Source organism: Dermacentor albipictus, chromosome 5 (assembly GCF_038994185.2).
Source record: "Dermacentor albipictus isolate Rhodes 1998 colony chromosome 5, USDA_Dalb.pri_finalv2, whole genome shotgun sequence".
Classification (NCBI taxonomy): domain Eukaryota; kingdom Metazoa; phylum Arthropoda; class Arachnida; order Ixodida; family Ixodidae; genus Dermacentor; species Dermacentor albipictus.
Genome location: NC_091825.1, coordinates 71,006,853 through 71,023,262, shown reverse-complemented (window position 1 = coordinate 71,023,262; position 16,410 = coordinate 71,006,853). Strand labels below are relative to the sequence as shown.

Below are 16,410 nucleotides of genomic sequence, written 5' to 3'. Positions count from 1 at the left end.
TGTTCATGCAAATTTTCCTTTCCACTATGCTGTGACCTGCAAGCGTGATGCGCGATTCTCTGCTATTAAGGTACAGTTAAACCTTCATATAAAGAATTTCTCAACATAACGAAGTATTTAACTTTTCGTAACCTCTTGTCTATACAACACCACTTATTTAGAACCTCAATATAACGAATTGTGTTTGTGCACGATTTCAATACAACAAAATTTTACTGTCACCACAAAGGAATGCCCAGAAAATAAATGGAAACTTCTGCAGATGCAGATGGTCAAATGATACAATTATAAGTGGCTGCTTGCAAACGCACCTCTCAAATCACACCCCCCGCGCTACAAGAATGACCGCCAGAGTGGAACTGCATTTAGTTTGGTATAAGTACAAGTGTGATAAGATCCTATTGCGCCCCGCGCAATTTGTGCTTTAGGTGCTAGTGAAAGTGTGCGAGGCTGAGACAAAAAAGAGAAGGTGGCTTCACGAGTGCTGCCTTCCCGAGCGACGAGCAAAAAGAAAGAGGGGGCAGAGGGTGCACGAGGGGGTGGGGGCTGCGGGGGATACGGAGTAGGAGGATAAGTTGGCACGTGTCTCGATTTCTGGCACGTGTCTTGGCCGTGGCACCTCACGGCTGTATGCACGGCTAAGCTCACACACAGTCGTGCACCCTGCTTTAGAGGTAATCTGCCATGCGTGCAACGAGTGGGCGTGTCGAGACGGTGTGCCACCATGTCAGCTGTCTTATTGTACGTTTAGCATTGAAGGTTGCACAATCTCGAGTTTCGGTGGCCCATTGGAGCGAGAGGCCGACGAAGCATTCACTCCCCACTGCCGGCGCTTTTCCCGACAGCGTCGTAACAATGCAGGCGACGCTATCAGCCGCGGGGCCAGAGTGCATGCAAAGGCGTGGCTGGCTTCGCTCAATTCGTACCGTAGAGAAGATATCGTCGACTTACGTGGCATGAAACCGTGTCATTCATCGCCGACACCCAGATTTATCAAAATGAACTGTTTTCTCATTCAAATTTGCTTTCTTCTATTGCCTGATAACTCGGAAAAATCTGTGGCTCCTTTCCTTGTAAAAAAGACAGATCGGCGACTGCCCTTTACTTGCATAAAAGGTTGAATTTCAGTACAATGAAATTTTGATATAACGAAGCCATGTGCTGATTTTACAGACTTCTTTATATTGAGGTTTAACTGTACCAAGAAACTGAAAAACTAAAGAAGCCCAAGAACTAACAGAGGATTATCACATAATGAAAAGAAGAATTGCATGCGTGAGTGACACCTAGACATCACTCTATAGTTCTAAGATATCCTTCCTGGATCGTGCTGCTGCTTACCAATGTGTTCATTAGCCTTCTGTCTGAGCAAGAGGACTACGAAGTGTGGTGATGTAGATATTCTGATGTGAAGTGAACATAAAACTCATTTGGCAGTTTGTGGCCAAAGCATCCTCGTGCAGTTTATTATTTTTATGTTTTTTGTGCAGGTAATTATGCTAACATATATGCACTAACCAGCCCACCAATATGTTCCAGTGAATTCTTCTGATCAACCTGCTGCATTGATTTCTGGAAATCGAAGACAGCGTCATCCCTTATCCCCATTCTGCAGTAATTATGAATCTATTAATCTTGATTTGTTTTCTTGTGCTTCAAGCAAGTTACATTTGAAAGTCGCAAATGTGAGAACATATTTTGATAGTCCAGATACTTTCTGCATTGTGCAACTATATTTGCTACCTTGCTACTTTAACCATGTGATCCCTAATTATGTGTTTATTTTGATCGGATATATATCTATATATATATATATGCTGCAGTGAACCCCTGTGATGGGGGCAGCGGGCTTGTCAAGCTGCCAAATGGCAGCCTTTATTTGCTGCTCCTCTGTCTGTTGATGAAATAGACAAAATAGGAAAAGAGAAGCAATTCTCAAGAGCTTCCTCATTGCAGTACCATATTCGCTCGCATAATGATTGCACTCGCGTAATGATTGCACCCCTGAATTTTGTCGTCAAAATTAGATTTTTTTTTCTTCCCTGTGTAATGATCGCACCCTGAACTTGTCGCAGCGATGTGTCGTGTGCCAAGTCTAGCTAATGGTGATCTGGCTTACTATCTGTCGAATGCTACGCGAACGACTCTTGAAGACATACCAAGTGGTCTGCATGCACCCAACATTCTTAAGCAGATGCCCAATTTCATTCCTTTCATCACTTTACGCACTTCCATGAAAAAAAAGCTACAACCACACTTGCCTAGGCTTTATTATTTGTAGGCTTCACAATGGTTTTGGTCAACAACATAAAGGGTGCCTTTCGATTCTTCTCATCTGCATTCGTGGGCACATAAAAATCGCAAGCGGCAATGAAAGTGGCCACATTTACACTGATACGTTTGAAGTGTACCCTATTCATACACTGACACTTGTAACACAGCTAAGATATTCGTCCAGCCTTATCGGAAACATGCCGTGCTAGGATAGCAGTGAAGACAAATGCCGCAGCTTCCGCAGCATGCCTGCCATGTGTTTCTGTCACTGGCAGCTAAGCGCAACCATCTCTGTTTCTGTCCCCTCAAAGAGGACATGGCTACGTTATTGTCGCAAACTTGCCGATATTAATGATATTATTCATTAGTGATACGGAAGAAACTGTTTCAATGCGCGTAATGTACTTACAAGAAAAATAATTGCGTTCGGCTTGCTCCGCCGGCTGCCATTTTTGTTTTGGTGTCCCGCATTGACCACGGCAGCCACCTGCTTGTCACTTCGTAGCGAATGCGGGACGAAAAAAGGAAATGTTTCTTTTCAAGGGAAATTTAACCCGCGTAATGATCGCACCCCTGAATTTGCATCAATTTCTTTTTTACAGAAACGTGCGATCATTATGCGAGTAAATACGGTATATAATATGGAGTCATGTTAGTAAAACTTGCAGTGTAGTGGTTATGCATCATAGAGTTTCCTACAAAAAATTACAAGGGGGAATTTTGGTGTCTATCGAAGCTACAAGCATTGTGTGTTAGCCAGTCTGTGAATTATGGTTAGCATACTTGGATTTGCTTTAACTTCAACTTTTTGGCTTCAAATCGCTTTGAGAGTTTGCAAATTGAACATTCCGAAAAATATTGCCTTCTAAATGCAAGACTACGCAGTGATTATGCGTGTACACAGAGTCTCACTGTCTTCTGTGTTTATAAATTTAGGACTGCTGTAAAGTTTAGGACAACAAAAGCGGACACAATTTGAACAAATAATGCCCGCATGAAGATTCAATAATGAAATCAGACAAATCCACGCAAAACTTCCCATGGTATCTGAATGATTCCAGCACCAGAGTTCCCTATGGTAATCATCATCATCATCAGCCTGGTTACGCTCACTGCAGGGCAAAGGCCTCTCCCATACTTCTCCAACAACCCCGGTCATGTACTAATTGTGGCCATGCCGTGCCTGCAAACCGTGCCTGCAAACTTCTTAATCTACGGTAATGTTAATGAGAAACTCTGCGGGTCGTACAAAGCCATGCAGTGGCAAGTGCATCATTCATCAATCTGGGTTCAAACCCCATCACCAGCTAGCGTATAGGCATTTGTCAACTTCCCAATTTTTCTACAGCATTGTGGCTACACACTGACGACGATACGAAAGCGCCAAGGTGTAGGCTCAGAAATGCTGTGCACTTAAAATGCTATGCAATGCAGTGCAAAACCAAGTGCCAGTCTTTTGGCACAAGTGAGCAAGCAGACAACGCAAGACTGCAACTGCGTCATAAGCATAAAAAGTGCCAAGCAAAAAAAGTGGCAACAAGGGAAAACCATTTTCTGCTAACTGTGCTTCCCAGGATATCTACATAGCGCAAAATGTAGTGCATGACTGCCATCTAGAACTAAATACAGTTTACAAAACATACCGCAAAGAAATGCGTCAGTAATGAAGTGCGTACACTCACAAGAAATGCAAAACATTTCATAAAGAACAAAGAAAAACACGTAGGCAAAGCAGTGCGAGCTATCCATAATGTGCGCTGCTTCATTTGCTATACCCTTATTGTTACCACCCTTTGCAGGTTTCTATACAACGGAGTTCTTTACATACTCCAAAATTTTTCTTTCCTCGCTTTTATTTTGTATCTTCTCATATCAGGAGAAGAGCCAGGATGTGCCAAATGAAATCACATTGTGACTTTAACATTCTGAAGCAAACACGTTTTGTGAGACACTTTAGCTGGGGCCTCTGGATTCTTTTGACGGCATTAATTTATTAATTAAAGTCTGGAGTATGCTTACGTGACAAAATCTCCAATATAACTGCGGGGCGTGCCATAGCAGGAGAACCCAGATAAATTTTTGGCACCTGGGGTTTTTTAGCATGCCCTTAATCTAAGCAGATGAGCGTTTTTGCATTCTCTGCCATAATTGGGCTAAATTTCAAAGCATTTCAATTTTTTAAATGCAGAAGGCAATGAGAGTCTGCGTACATGCATAATCATTGCAAATTGTTGTTTAGTTGAAAATGATAAATCTGCAAAGTCACAAAACATTTGAAGCCAGAAAAACAAAGTTTAGGCAAATCCATTAAAACTAACCATCACTCCCATACTTGCGGCCTTCATATACACTAACACCAGAGTTCCCTGTAGTAATTTTTGCAGGAAGCTCTATGGTTGCAGGTAGAAATTAAAGTAAATTCAAGCAGATGAAATTCTTACTTGAGCTTAAGAGGAAAGAGTGAATTGGGCAAGTAATGCAACACATAACACAGATAACCGGTGATCTGAGGGTGACAGAGTCGGTTCCAAAGGAACAGGAGCATTCTACAGGGTGGCAGAGGCCTAGATGGAATGGCAAGACTGGCTGATCAGCAGTTATAGGTTAAGTTTTGTTGACCCCAAACAATAATTGGAGATTTTTGACAGTAGCTACTGTCCTGCAGCACAATTAATTAGACACATGAAGAAGAGAAGCAAATCAGCAAGCATGCAAATGTGAAGTATCACCTAATGAAAATAAGTCTAGCTAGGCAGCAGTTTCATAATATTCCTCCCTAACTGCAATATGCATAACTTCAGTAATAGGAAAAGTGCTCATCCTGTTATATTTTGATGCTTAGTCCCTATTCCCTTACCATTTCCAAAGAAGGCAATGGCTTCTAGCAGGTTGATTCATAGGCAGGTCAGGCAACTGAAGATGTGTAACGAAGGTTTTGACTTAGCCTTTCTAAATACTCTGGCGATATGCCTAGGAGTAGTCTCAATCCAGATGTGACCAAAAAGTTTTGACATCAAAGTTGCAGTGCTTGTCTTGAACCATGTCTTTTTAGCATCATGAATTCCCATATACAATTGTAGTATACCGCGCGCATGAGAGCTTGAAGGTCAGGCGACTTGCAAAAACAAACGACAGGATAGCTGCAGTCATGCTTCGGCAGAAACTCCACCTTCGGTGTCTGCAGTATTATTACAAATCCTTCCCCTTCAAAGATAATTGTGATGTGTAGTGTCTTGCCACTGCCGTGTGCGAAATGTTCCCCAGCCATTCTGTACATATCCTGAGGCCTCAATTAATTCTAGGGAATGATTTGAAAGTGGACAAGTTGGTGCTGAAATGCACTTTTAAAAAAGTCCTCAGTGGATGGGAATAGAGTGCCGCGCAAGACAAGTGCTGCTATAGTGTACCCCCAATCTTCCTTCATCATCATCATCATAAGCAGCAGCACCCTATTTTATGTCTACTGTAGGATGATCTTCCTTCAGTGCCATTTTTTGCTACATTTTTCCTAAGCGTGCTGGCCAGATACTGCCACAAAAACTCAATGACTAATTGTGTGCACACTGGTGTCAAGAAACAGAGACAAAAGGGGAGGAAAGACAGGGAGGTTAGCCAGTGTAAGTACCATCTGGCTACCCTGTGCTGGGGAAAGTGGTGAAGGGAATAAGAGGAAAAAGAAGAGAAAAAGAAAGCTGAGAAAAATTCACACAGTAACGCAAAGCTACATGCTGCAACTTTCAAAGAGAGCATCGCACGTGTAATGCGAAGACGTGGGATCATTCCCCCCCTGCGGCAAGTTGTTTCTTCATCCACTCTCATTGCCATTAATTTATAATTTCTGTAATTCAATTAGTAAGTACAAGTAAATTCCCCCATGTTTTCCTTGGTGTCTTTGTTTGTTGGCTTCTCATGATATGATTAATAAAAATCGGGCCCCTCGGTTAACCCCCTTTCTTATCGAACTTTCAAAGATGGTCGCACAATTCACAAGTCCTTAAAAACTTCAGCAAAGCCGTTAAGACATTGGTGTCAAACCTGGTGTAGGACGGTGCAAACATGGCGCACTGGTGTCAAGCCTACTGTCAATGTCATTGTGCCATGTTTACGCCATCCTGCACCACCGTTGTAATCTGTGGGCCAAGTGACACCCAGTGATCATGATGACTGATGGGGCTAAACATCCCAAGGCTGTGTGTGTGTGCGTGTCTGTCTGTCTGTGTGTGTCTGTGTGTGCGTGTGTGTGTGTTTGTGGAGGCTACAGAAGATATGAGCCAGCTGACGGTCCGGATCACTTCAGACCACTAGTGACTTTTTACCTTCCCTGAAATCTAAGCACATGAGAGACTGAGGAGCCGCGAATCGAACCCGCAACCACGAGCTACACAGCGCTATGCAATCTCCACTGAGCCACCGCACTGGGAGATGCCCGTAACCGCTCGCTCTAGAGCCCACACAAACCAATGTGCACAGAAACTATGATACAAACTCGGCAGTGAACAAGGAGGAGAGGAGAAAGCAAGCCACTCGCAATAGTGCCCTGCTAAGAAAATGGCCCTCGTTTGTCTACAAACAGTGCTTTATTAGCTCGATGCCAGATGTGCACTGTTATGCTGTGATAACACACACACACACCACCACACAAAAGACAGCACAGTGATTGACTACGGACACCGAATGTCTGCCTTTATTACGTTCTTATGGACCAGAGACTAACATAAAAGCACTGCCTGAAAGAATGAATGACAGTCACCGTGCTAAATAACCTAATGGCAGCCAGAGGCTAGTGTGACGAGTGATGGGTGCTGCCTGCTTTATGCGCCATCTCTAGAATCCCTTGCTATAGAGCCACTGCTTTACCTCGTCCACAAAGGCACCCTTGTAGCCCACATAGGAGCCCAGTTCGTGCACTTGCGAGAGTACTTCTGTACCAGTCAAGCTCTCGAGGTGTTCCTTCAGCTCATTGTGAAGCGCCTGCATGAAAGAAATGCAAGCAGGGCACATTGGCACATGCACCCTTCGATTTAGGCTCAGATTATGCCAGCATGATCGTATGCCGAGAATGTTAGGGGAGGCCGCACCACACGTGGCTGAACAAACCACTGAGCTCTGTATAGCATTCACAAACAAGCCTGCAATCAACATGGCAAGCAGTGCAGATGACACAAGTGATGCGGAGATTGTATAGTAGTGATAGCGCACTTGTCCTGTCCGTTTCACTTGTCCTATTGTCTGAGCTGTCTGCCATGTTGGATGTAAACCAACTACCCCAGCTTAGAACCCTTGGCTTCAAGCTCTTGACTCAACCTAGTGGAGTGTGGCATTCAACCTTGACTGATGAAGACAGCACTTCAGCGCTACTCCTCACTGATCTTTACGATAAGGAGTTGCATGACAAATGCACCTTCACTCTAATGTATTCGAGTAATACTGAATATGTCTGGTTGCAAAAATTTCTGATCAGGAATCACCACTCAGTTGAGTCAAGAGGTGACGCTATCATCCACATTTTTTAGTCTAGACGGCACGGCGAGTAGAGGAATGTTCTAGAACACAAAGATCAATGCAAGCAGTCATATCAAGCACTGACTCTTGTCGGATAGCTGCAGCTAAACTGCAGCTACAGCTTAAGCCAAGAATATTAATTTCGTGTTTTTAAGGCTTCCGCATTTATATATTTTTTCTGGAAATACAATGCAAACTCTGCATAAAAAGTTTTGGACTTGAAGGTGTGAATGTGTCACTGCGAGCCAGTCTTCATAACAACAAAAATTGATCACGGATACTGACCTCTTAAAGATGATGTGCTATATTATGAAAACTGAAATACAGTAGAACCTAGTTGATTCAGGGAGAAAATGTGAGAAAAAACACACAGACCGGGAAAACGTACGATCTGAAGTCAAAACATTTTTGGTACACTGAACTGTAGTTGACATCTATGTAATGCAAAGCAATGCGCGAATCGTTGCAACACGCATAGTCAACGCATACTGGGCTAGTGAGGCCCGACTAGCCCGAGACGCACATTGCCGTTATCTTATTGCGTAATATTTTACGACGGCGACAGGAAACTGAAACAAAATCAAGCTGGTGAGCGACACTGCGATACAATGCCACCAGAGCAAAACATAATGCTCACTTCATCCCGCATGCAGCAAAAAATGGTGGTGCGTTTGGGTTATAGGCTACTAAATGCATGCGGTGTACCTATGCTTCCAGTGAACCTAGGTGAATATGCTTATCGCAGTAAGGTTGGCGGTGATAGCTGTGAATGTGGGGTGCTATGACTTGCAAGGAGATTTGCTGGTACTGCAATAGAAAACTGACTGCGTGCCGAAGTTTTCACATGACATGGGGGGGTGCGAGTACTGTGTACTTGCTGCTGAGGCAAGCGGCTACTGTTCTGGGTTGTGTATGCCTTGTGCTTTTTCTTTAAACTGCATTTTGTGACCGGAAAACGTATCATATACGATCGCGGTTTGGCGATGTACTGAACATTGGTGCCAAAAGACGATGTTTTCCAAGAATGTATCAACTGGTATGAAATAAGCATTAGTGTATAGGGTCATTTGTGCCCTTGGTCCTGAACACTGGCACTGGGAAATCGTATGAAACGGGATCGCATCAATAATGTTCTACTGTATTTGTTGTAAGTAGATGCCCGGGTTACTATAGTGAGTTGACAGCTTTATTATGCAAGAAAGAAGACAAATTAACAGCAGTGATAATAGAAACTTTTCAACCTTTTTGTCCAACTTTCTAGTTTACCTCTTAAATTACCTTTGTTTTGCATTATTCTCTGTACTTAAGTGACTTATGACATTGTTTATGGCTAGGAAGGGGTTACATTTACTATCAGTGTTATCCTCAAAATTATTTTCTTGTCATCACTAGTCGTAATATTCAAAAGCAAGTTGCATCTCTATATGAAGACATCATGACTCAAAGGGCTAAAACAGCACTTTGACTCATGGAAGGAAGACCACTTGCAAAGGATAAGCGGCAACCGATGGCAAACTACAGGCAGCTGCTCACCCAAAGATCTCCTTCGACCTTCTTCACCTGCGTGATGAACCGTGGCCCACGTATCTCTTTCCTGAGGTAGACGGGAAGCATGTGGTTGCGCGTCCGTGACACGAAATAAGGAAGATTGGGAGCCTCGGCTGAAAGGCAGAATGGCCAGGGATGACTGCTGCCACCCAAATCTCATACGAAAGATGGGCAAATTCAGAAATTCAGACTGAACTATTACGACCAAATTAAAGTTGCTGCCTCCTGAAGCGTGGAACAGTGCAGCAAGACGAATGACAGTGAGAAAACAACACAAGCGTTGCCCATCTCCCTATCTGTCTTCGTCTTGCTGCACTTCCTACATAAGCCATGTAACACCAACTAGCCCGGCGTTGCACACTGGTACAAATACTTGCTAACAGCATCCGACTCAATTCAAGAATTTTTCTCCATTGCAGCATTCTCCCTGAGCACACCTAGTCGTTCTTAAACAAAAGCAACGAAATTTTGCCCTTAGTTCATTATATCCAATAATTTGTTAAATCTGTGTTTGTTATATTGAGGTTTAACTGTATATGCGATGGTGCAGTGACACAACTATCACTGTGTTAGTGGCGCAGCATTTAATGCATACCCGTGTTCTGCTGCACACTTCTGTGTGCACTGGGGTGTTCGTGAAACTTGGCCTAGCATGCCAAATCACTGCAGCAATGCCAGAAGACAGCTTTCATTTCTCTCCAACTGACAGTTCTGTGTGCACACACCATGTCTCATTTAATTGCCAAAACTTGGCACGATTTCCTAGTGCATCCTTATGGCTGCCTTAAAGAAAGTTAAAATTCTTGATCTAGCAGTAAAGTTATTAATTTGCCCTGTACTTGCTACATTTTTCAATATATATGATTTTGTTTTATGGAGTAGGAGCTGGTGCACGCACCATACCATGTAGAAATTCATTTCCTTTGATTGTATTCATTTCGTATCGCATCACGCATTGCAGAGGGCAGCCGGTAACAAGGATCTGGCTTTGTGTCAGCCAATGATGATGTGCAAGAACAATGAAAAATTAAACTACTCCTTACTAAACAAAAATTTCCCAGAATACAAGTTTGGCAGTGGTATGCCCGAATTTCCTGTTTTGCTGCTAATTCATGACAATGGGCATTCGCACCTTGTTGCACAATAGAATCCATGGCCAATCCCCCACAATGGGTAAATGCTGTGACTAATCAGGTCAACAACAACAACAACAAGAAAAAAAACGTGGTGTGATACGGACAAGGACGGCAAAGAAAATTGCACCAAGTTATTTGAGGTGTCCTAGTGGCAGGTATCTCAACCTGAGGTTGAGAAGACTGATTAGATATTTTATGAAGCAGCATGCTCAAGCAAGAAAAGGACGCGGTTCTAAATTGAAATGGCAGGTGGTCATTGTTCATGTTTGGCATCCTACCGGCAAAGATGGGCCCCACAAGGCCACTTCCAACAATGGTGCTGGCCACTTGTAAAAGGTACATAGAAAACCGCCTAACTGTAAACAAAACACGATTTTCATGTGCTCCAAGTGCAATGTATGCCTCGGCCTCAGTGAACACAAGTTTTGCAATTTCCACAAGCAGTTGAACCAGGAAGATTGAAGTCACACGAGTTTCATTAAAAAAAAGAAGCATTGTTTATCTGCAAGCATTTTAGTTAAAGGACCAAATGCCCAATTTTGTTAATTTCCAACACACGAATTTCAAGAATTACAGCAACAGAATAAAATTTTCCAGTTTATCTTGCCTAGTACAGGGCAGGAGCCCAGAAAACAATAAAGTTGCATACATTTTGTACGACTAAAAAATTTAATCAGACATGTAATTGATGATGCAAAACACACATACCCAACTTTGCATTGCTTGCGTGCTACGTACATGGACAGTAAGCTGACGACGGGCTACAAGAATGAAAAGGAGACCCTTTGCTTGTGCTTGCATTTCTCTCGCACAGACCTGATTCGGAATTTCATTCGCTGATATCAGCATGTATACTTATAATGAACACCAAATCCACAGCAGGCTTTTCATGTTGGATGCAACTTTGTTATAACCAGGTTCAACGAATGTGACTCCTTCCCCACTGAAGAAAAAAGGTTCACACTAAGGTGGAGACAGAGCGATTAACAATGATTAAACAAGGGATGTCAGTGGAGCTGATGCTTTCACAAGGAGACTTGACCTTGTCTGGGTGACAACTGCTTACACTGTAGGATTTACATTGCAATATGTGCTCTTAATGTATCCTGGGCGTGTTGATGGCATAGTGCCGTTTATCTTTCTTTTCAAGCTACGTTATAATTATATACGTTAAAGGATTAGCGTTTTTCATGTTGTATCCCGATGGGAGATGCAATGCTGCTGTGTGAGGCCCGTCAGGTACATTCAAGCTCTACGTGACAGCTTCTCGCCTGGAGGACCCCCAACAAACTTGTTGAAAAATAAAAACATGCTGCATTTCTTTTGCAGCATTTATTTATAGCTCTCCCACCCCCAATGGGGCCAGAGAATAAGCGACTACATAAAGTAAGGTGGGGAAGTTGAAATGTTCGGTGTTGGCTGGGGAGGGGAGGGTTGCATAGTTGCAATGGCGAGGGAACAAGGGCGGGCTTGTGCCGCCACTTCTTCCAAGAAGAAGGGGTGGCAAAGTGAGATGCTGTGATTAGTGAAGTGCACGAACATGAGCGCAGTGACACAAGGAGAAGGAAGAGAATGGCAACCAACGCTTTAGCACGAGGGCACACGAGGCTAGAAAAAAAATTATTCAAGCACACCTCATTTACAATGACTCCCTAAGTATGCAAACAACATTCTTCGGAGATGAAAATGAATCCGGATGAATGTTAAAGGATTTTTTTTTATTTATTTGAAGAGGGTGTTGAACCAGGTAAGGGACACATTTTCATATGGTGTATGCAGTGAAGCTTGGCCACAATGCGGCACTGAGATGCCTCAACGCAGGTTGCCACATTTGTGGTTGCTCCTCAGCAGACGACAACGTGTTCTACCAGGTGTTGCTGTGCAAAGGCATCTTGTTTTATCGCGTGTGATTCCGCTTCGACAAGAAAACTACTATTAAATGTGTCACTGAAGTGTGCTGTGTGAACATGCAATATAATGAGCTTGGTGGTGTAGGTGTGAGCTTCGCCTAAATACGTCAACTGATCTCCGAGTATGCGCTTGTGGGTCCGGACGCATTAGCAGTGCACAGTGCGATTCGCAGACTTGTTCCAGTAGGTCAAGAAACAAACACAAAGGTGTCAGTATTCGATGTCAATTCCAGAGTGAGATTCTATGGTGTGCTTATGTAACCAAATCTGTGAACAATCATCTGTGTTTATGAGCGTACCGTGTATTTAACTCCGTCGGACTTCAGCAACAGCCTGTATTCCTACTGCGACTTCTTCCTAAATGCACGAAGGTACCCCTTACAGCGGAAGATGAACAGCTTAGCACCACAGTATTCCACAGGCTGGTGTAAAAGCATTATCGCATGTTAGCTACTTTGTTGGCATTCGTGATGATGCGCAGGCCTGAAATTGCGACGATGAAGCTGGGCATTTGGCTTATTGCTATTCATTACCCCGTCGATCAGTGGATTCGAGACAACTAGACAATGTCGCTGGTAAAATGGTATGCTAGCTAATTTGACTAACTTTCTCGCATTTGACTAATTTTTTGCATTTTCGAACGACGATGACGTTGTCATCACGAATTTTCACCTCCTGTGGTAAGGGATGGGATCGAACTCTCGAAGTTACGCACTTGAACGGCTGCGATTGCAATGTTTTGAATAGACTACAGCTCAGCGTCGCGCTCCGTTGACATTCCATGCCCAGCGAACTATGGTGATTTCACATTCTTAAAAGGCCGTGTCCCCGACACAAGCTTCACGTGGTCCACTTGATTTCAAAACGACCGCAGCAACGCACGAACCAGTTTATTTGACTCGGTGGCACAATCTTTGCGTTCTCACGGCTGCATACTTAGTAGGGTGCATGGGCTTGAGTTGGTGTGACTAAATGCGGCCGAGATAAAAATCATCTTTCCTCTACTGTAAAAGCTACCTTCGTGCATTTAGGAAGATGACAATGTAGACATTCATATCGACTGTTGCTGAAGCCCGACGGAGCTCAATGCAAGCACACAGTACCTGCACAGCTGGATTCGCGGATGCTTGTTCGCACATTCGGCTCCGTAAGCACGTCATAGGAACCTGCCCTCGAATGCTGACATAGTTGTGCTTGTTTCTTGACCTGTTATAAGAAGCAGGTGAACCACACCCCCCACTGCTAAAGCATCCAGGCCCATGACCGCATACTCGGAAATCGATTGACATATTTTGGTGAAGCTCACACCTACACCTCCAAGCTCAGTATATCGCACGTTTACATAGAACATTCAGTGAAATATTTATTGCTAGTTTTCTTATCAGAGCAAAACCACACGCGAAAAAACAATGTACCTTTGCACAGCAACACCTGGCAGAACATGTCGTCTGCTGCGGAGCAACCACAAATGTGGCGACCTGCACCGAGGCACCACAGCACTGCTTTGCGGGTGCGCTTCAGTGAATACACCTTACACTGCATTACCTTTGCGATTCACCCAAATTTTTAAACTACACCATCTGCAGAATCACCTTACACCATTAGACTGAATTATCTTCAGGACCAGTGCACGAAAATGGTTATATATATATAGCCTGAAAGAAAACTGGTCTGATATTTGATATTAGGTCTCCTCGATTTGGCTGCACTTCCTGCACTAGTTCTGGGGGTGCAGCACTCAAGCACTCGATTTGCCAGTGCAGCTAGCGCCACCTGCACTTCGGTACTCGATTTGACGTCATGCTGCACGAGTTCATGTACACTTTGGCACTAGACTCTCCGCAAGTTCTTTTCTCGTGCACGTAGTGCAAGGCTCTTGGTAGCAGACGACACATGCGGTTCCGTGGCCATGCGGGTGTTGGTAGACGGCATTGACGGCGCCTGTTATTGGTAACGCAGCACGGACGCCAGTTTTCTTCAGGATGTGTACGCAGCATCTTGTTAAGGGCGCTTTCCGGATTCAGCTGCTGCTAAGTGCACTGAAGGCCGGGATTTTCCCACAGGTCACAGTCGTTTGTATTAATTTTCCCGAGCTTACCGCTACCTCGACGTTAAGTTTACGCGAAACCACATCGGTCCGTCGTTTGAAACGTCGTGCCATATATGATTCAGAAAGGTGTGGAAACTGCGCTTGGTCATGCTTTCTGAATAATTATGCTGAAGTTGAACTAATTTCCAGGTACTAATACATAAATCCTTCCCAGAGGACAAAAAAAGCCATCGCGCACACGTTTACGCTTGCGGCACACACCAACAAAAGAAAAGCCACAGCCGCCCAGTCGCAGCAGACGAAGGCCTGAACGTTCCTGCACTTTCGTCCTCGATTTGACCGCTGCACCGAAAGCGCTAGTGTGGCGCTACACTCGCACTTCAAGAACTGGCGCTACACTGGCACGACACTTTTCTGAACTAGTGCAAAAAGTGCAGCCAAATCGAGGAGACCTATTGCCAAGAATGCTATATGCATTAAAAAGGAGAACAGGACCAATCACTGGAAACCAGAGAGTTCAAAAGAGACCAATCATTCAGAACATAAAGCTGCTAAGTTGCTGCCCTGACGAAGACGAGTCTCTTAGTTACTCTTGTCAAAACAGCTACGGCGACGTCTTTTGTTCAACCATGTGGAACACTTCCTTCGCCATTGGAAACTCACGGTGCGGTGGCTGCCAGCCAGATGGGGTTCGGCCCGTATGCCTTGGAGGTTCAGGCACTGTGGCCGGAGGGATCAGGCGCTCCACATATTGCCAGTGCCCAGGCACTTCCTCAACCGTGGTGTACTTCTCCGATGACTCGGACGCCCAGCGGTCCCTGTATGCCTCGGGGTCAGCACGGGGCATTGGTAAATATTGCTGCACCATCACATCTTCTGGATGTGCATTTGAGCTTTCACGCTGGCCAGAAGAAAGGGTAAGAAGAATATACATAAGCATGACGTTTAGTTCAACTCGTGCAAGGCATTTCGCTGCACCGGTATGGCCTTGTACACTAGCATATTTGCCGCGAACACAGTCGTAGCTACGAATCATATACGTCCTTGGTATAACTGGTGAAACTGCAGTCTCTGCATGAACTATGGAATTACCGAGGGACAGCTTGCGGCAGTAATGTCTACGAATCGACAGTTTTACCGTGGCTCATTGACGCTGCTTCATTAATAGCCGATTTGCAGTTAATCCGGGCGGTGCATCATAATGTGTACCGGGAAAGCTGGCTGTAACAGACTACGAAGCAGCATTTCTGTGGCCCTTTGCACCGAATATTTATGGCAACAGCAGGTACAGCAGATAAGTGTACACAGTGTGGCGAGTGGTCTAAACAGGCAGGCGACCAGCTGCAAATCATGCTGAAATAAATCATAAACGCGTAACTAGGTCACCCTAACGCGACCATTACAGAAAGGGTCTCATAACGCTTGTTGATTGATCTCGCATCACTTAATAGACCGTAAAAAATGCGTCACGGGAAGGATGAAGCGCTCATAAACGAAAGATTCAAGAGGAATCGACCTTGCGTGTTTCAACGAAAGAGCTATAGGAAAGTCAGCGCTGGGGATCGTGTGCGCAAACGTCAAGAAACAACCCGAGTTGCGTGAACGCAGGATATGTGAAAGGTCTCAACTACTTCGTTATTTATGTTCACGTGCGCAATCACAAGCCGCGAGAGGTGAAGGAGTCGCAAGGTGCATCACGTAGGTGTGTCGCACTCACCCGACACGCGAGCAGAGCAGGTGTCTTAGTTCTCAAACTACGACTGATCCTCTGCAGATACATGTTTACTTTATGCGCGACGAGCGTCGCAGCAATACACGTGCTCCAAGGAACTCGCTTTGAAAGAAATTAACGCAGCTGCCCAAAATAGACTATGCGCACATGGTCAGAGCTCGCAAAGATCGGGCCGATCGGGCCTCGTACCCATAGAGTTTCCTACTCAACACTTTCGAATATGGGTAGTAATCAACGCCACCACGGCATCAAGGAAAT

At 44.4% G+C, this 16,410-nt stretch overlaps 1 protein-coding gene across 2 annotated transcripts in view; it reads right to left on the bottom strand.

Moving 5' to 3' along the window:
- The window catches only part of DppIII (dipeptidyl peptidase 3), a 99,820-nt gene extending 83,484 nt beyond the window's left edge, over positions 1-16,336 (bottom strand). Inside the window, exons 1-4 of one of the 2 annotated variants that reach the window (XM_065429059.2) lie at positions 16,138-16,336; positions 15,084-15,321; positions 9,310-9,437; positions 7,132-7,245 (exon numbers count right to left, since the gene is read on the bottom strand). In XM_065429059.2, the coding sequence (XP_065285131.1) occupies positions 7,132-7,245; positions 9,310-9,437; positions 15,084-15,321; positions 16,138-16,200 (543 nt within the window). In that variant the 5' untranslated portion in view covers positions 16,201-16,336. Of the gene's footprint in view, positions 1-7,131; positions 7,246-9,309; positions 9,438-15,083; positions 15,322-15,936; positions 16,070-16,137 lie in introns of those variants that run through there. The other variant, XM_070538450.1, reaches the window with a different exon arrangement.
- Between the last annotated feature and the right edge of the window lie 74 nt (positions 16,337-16,410).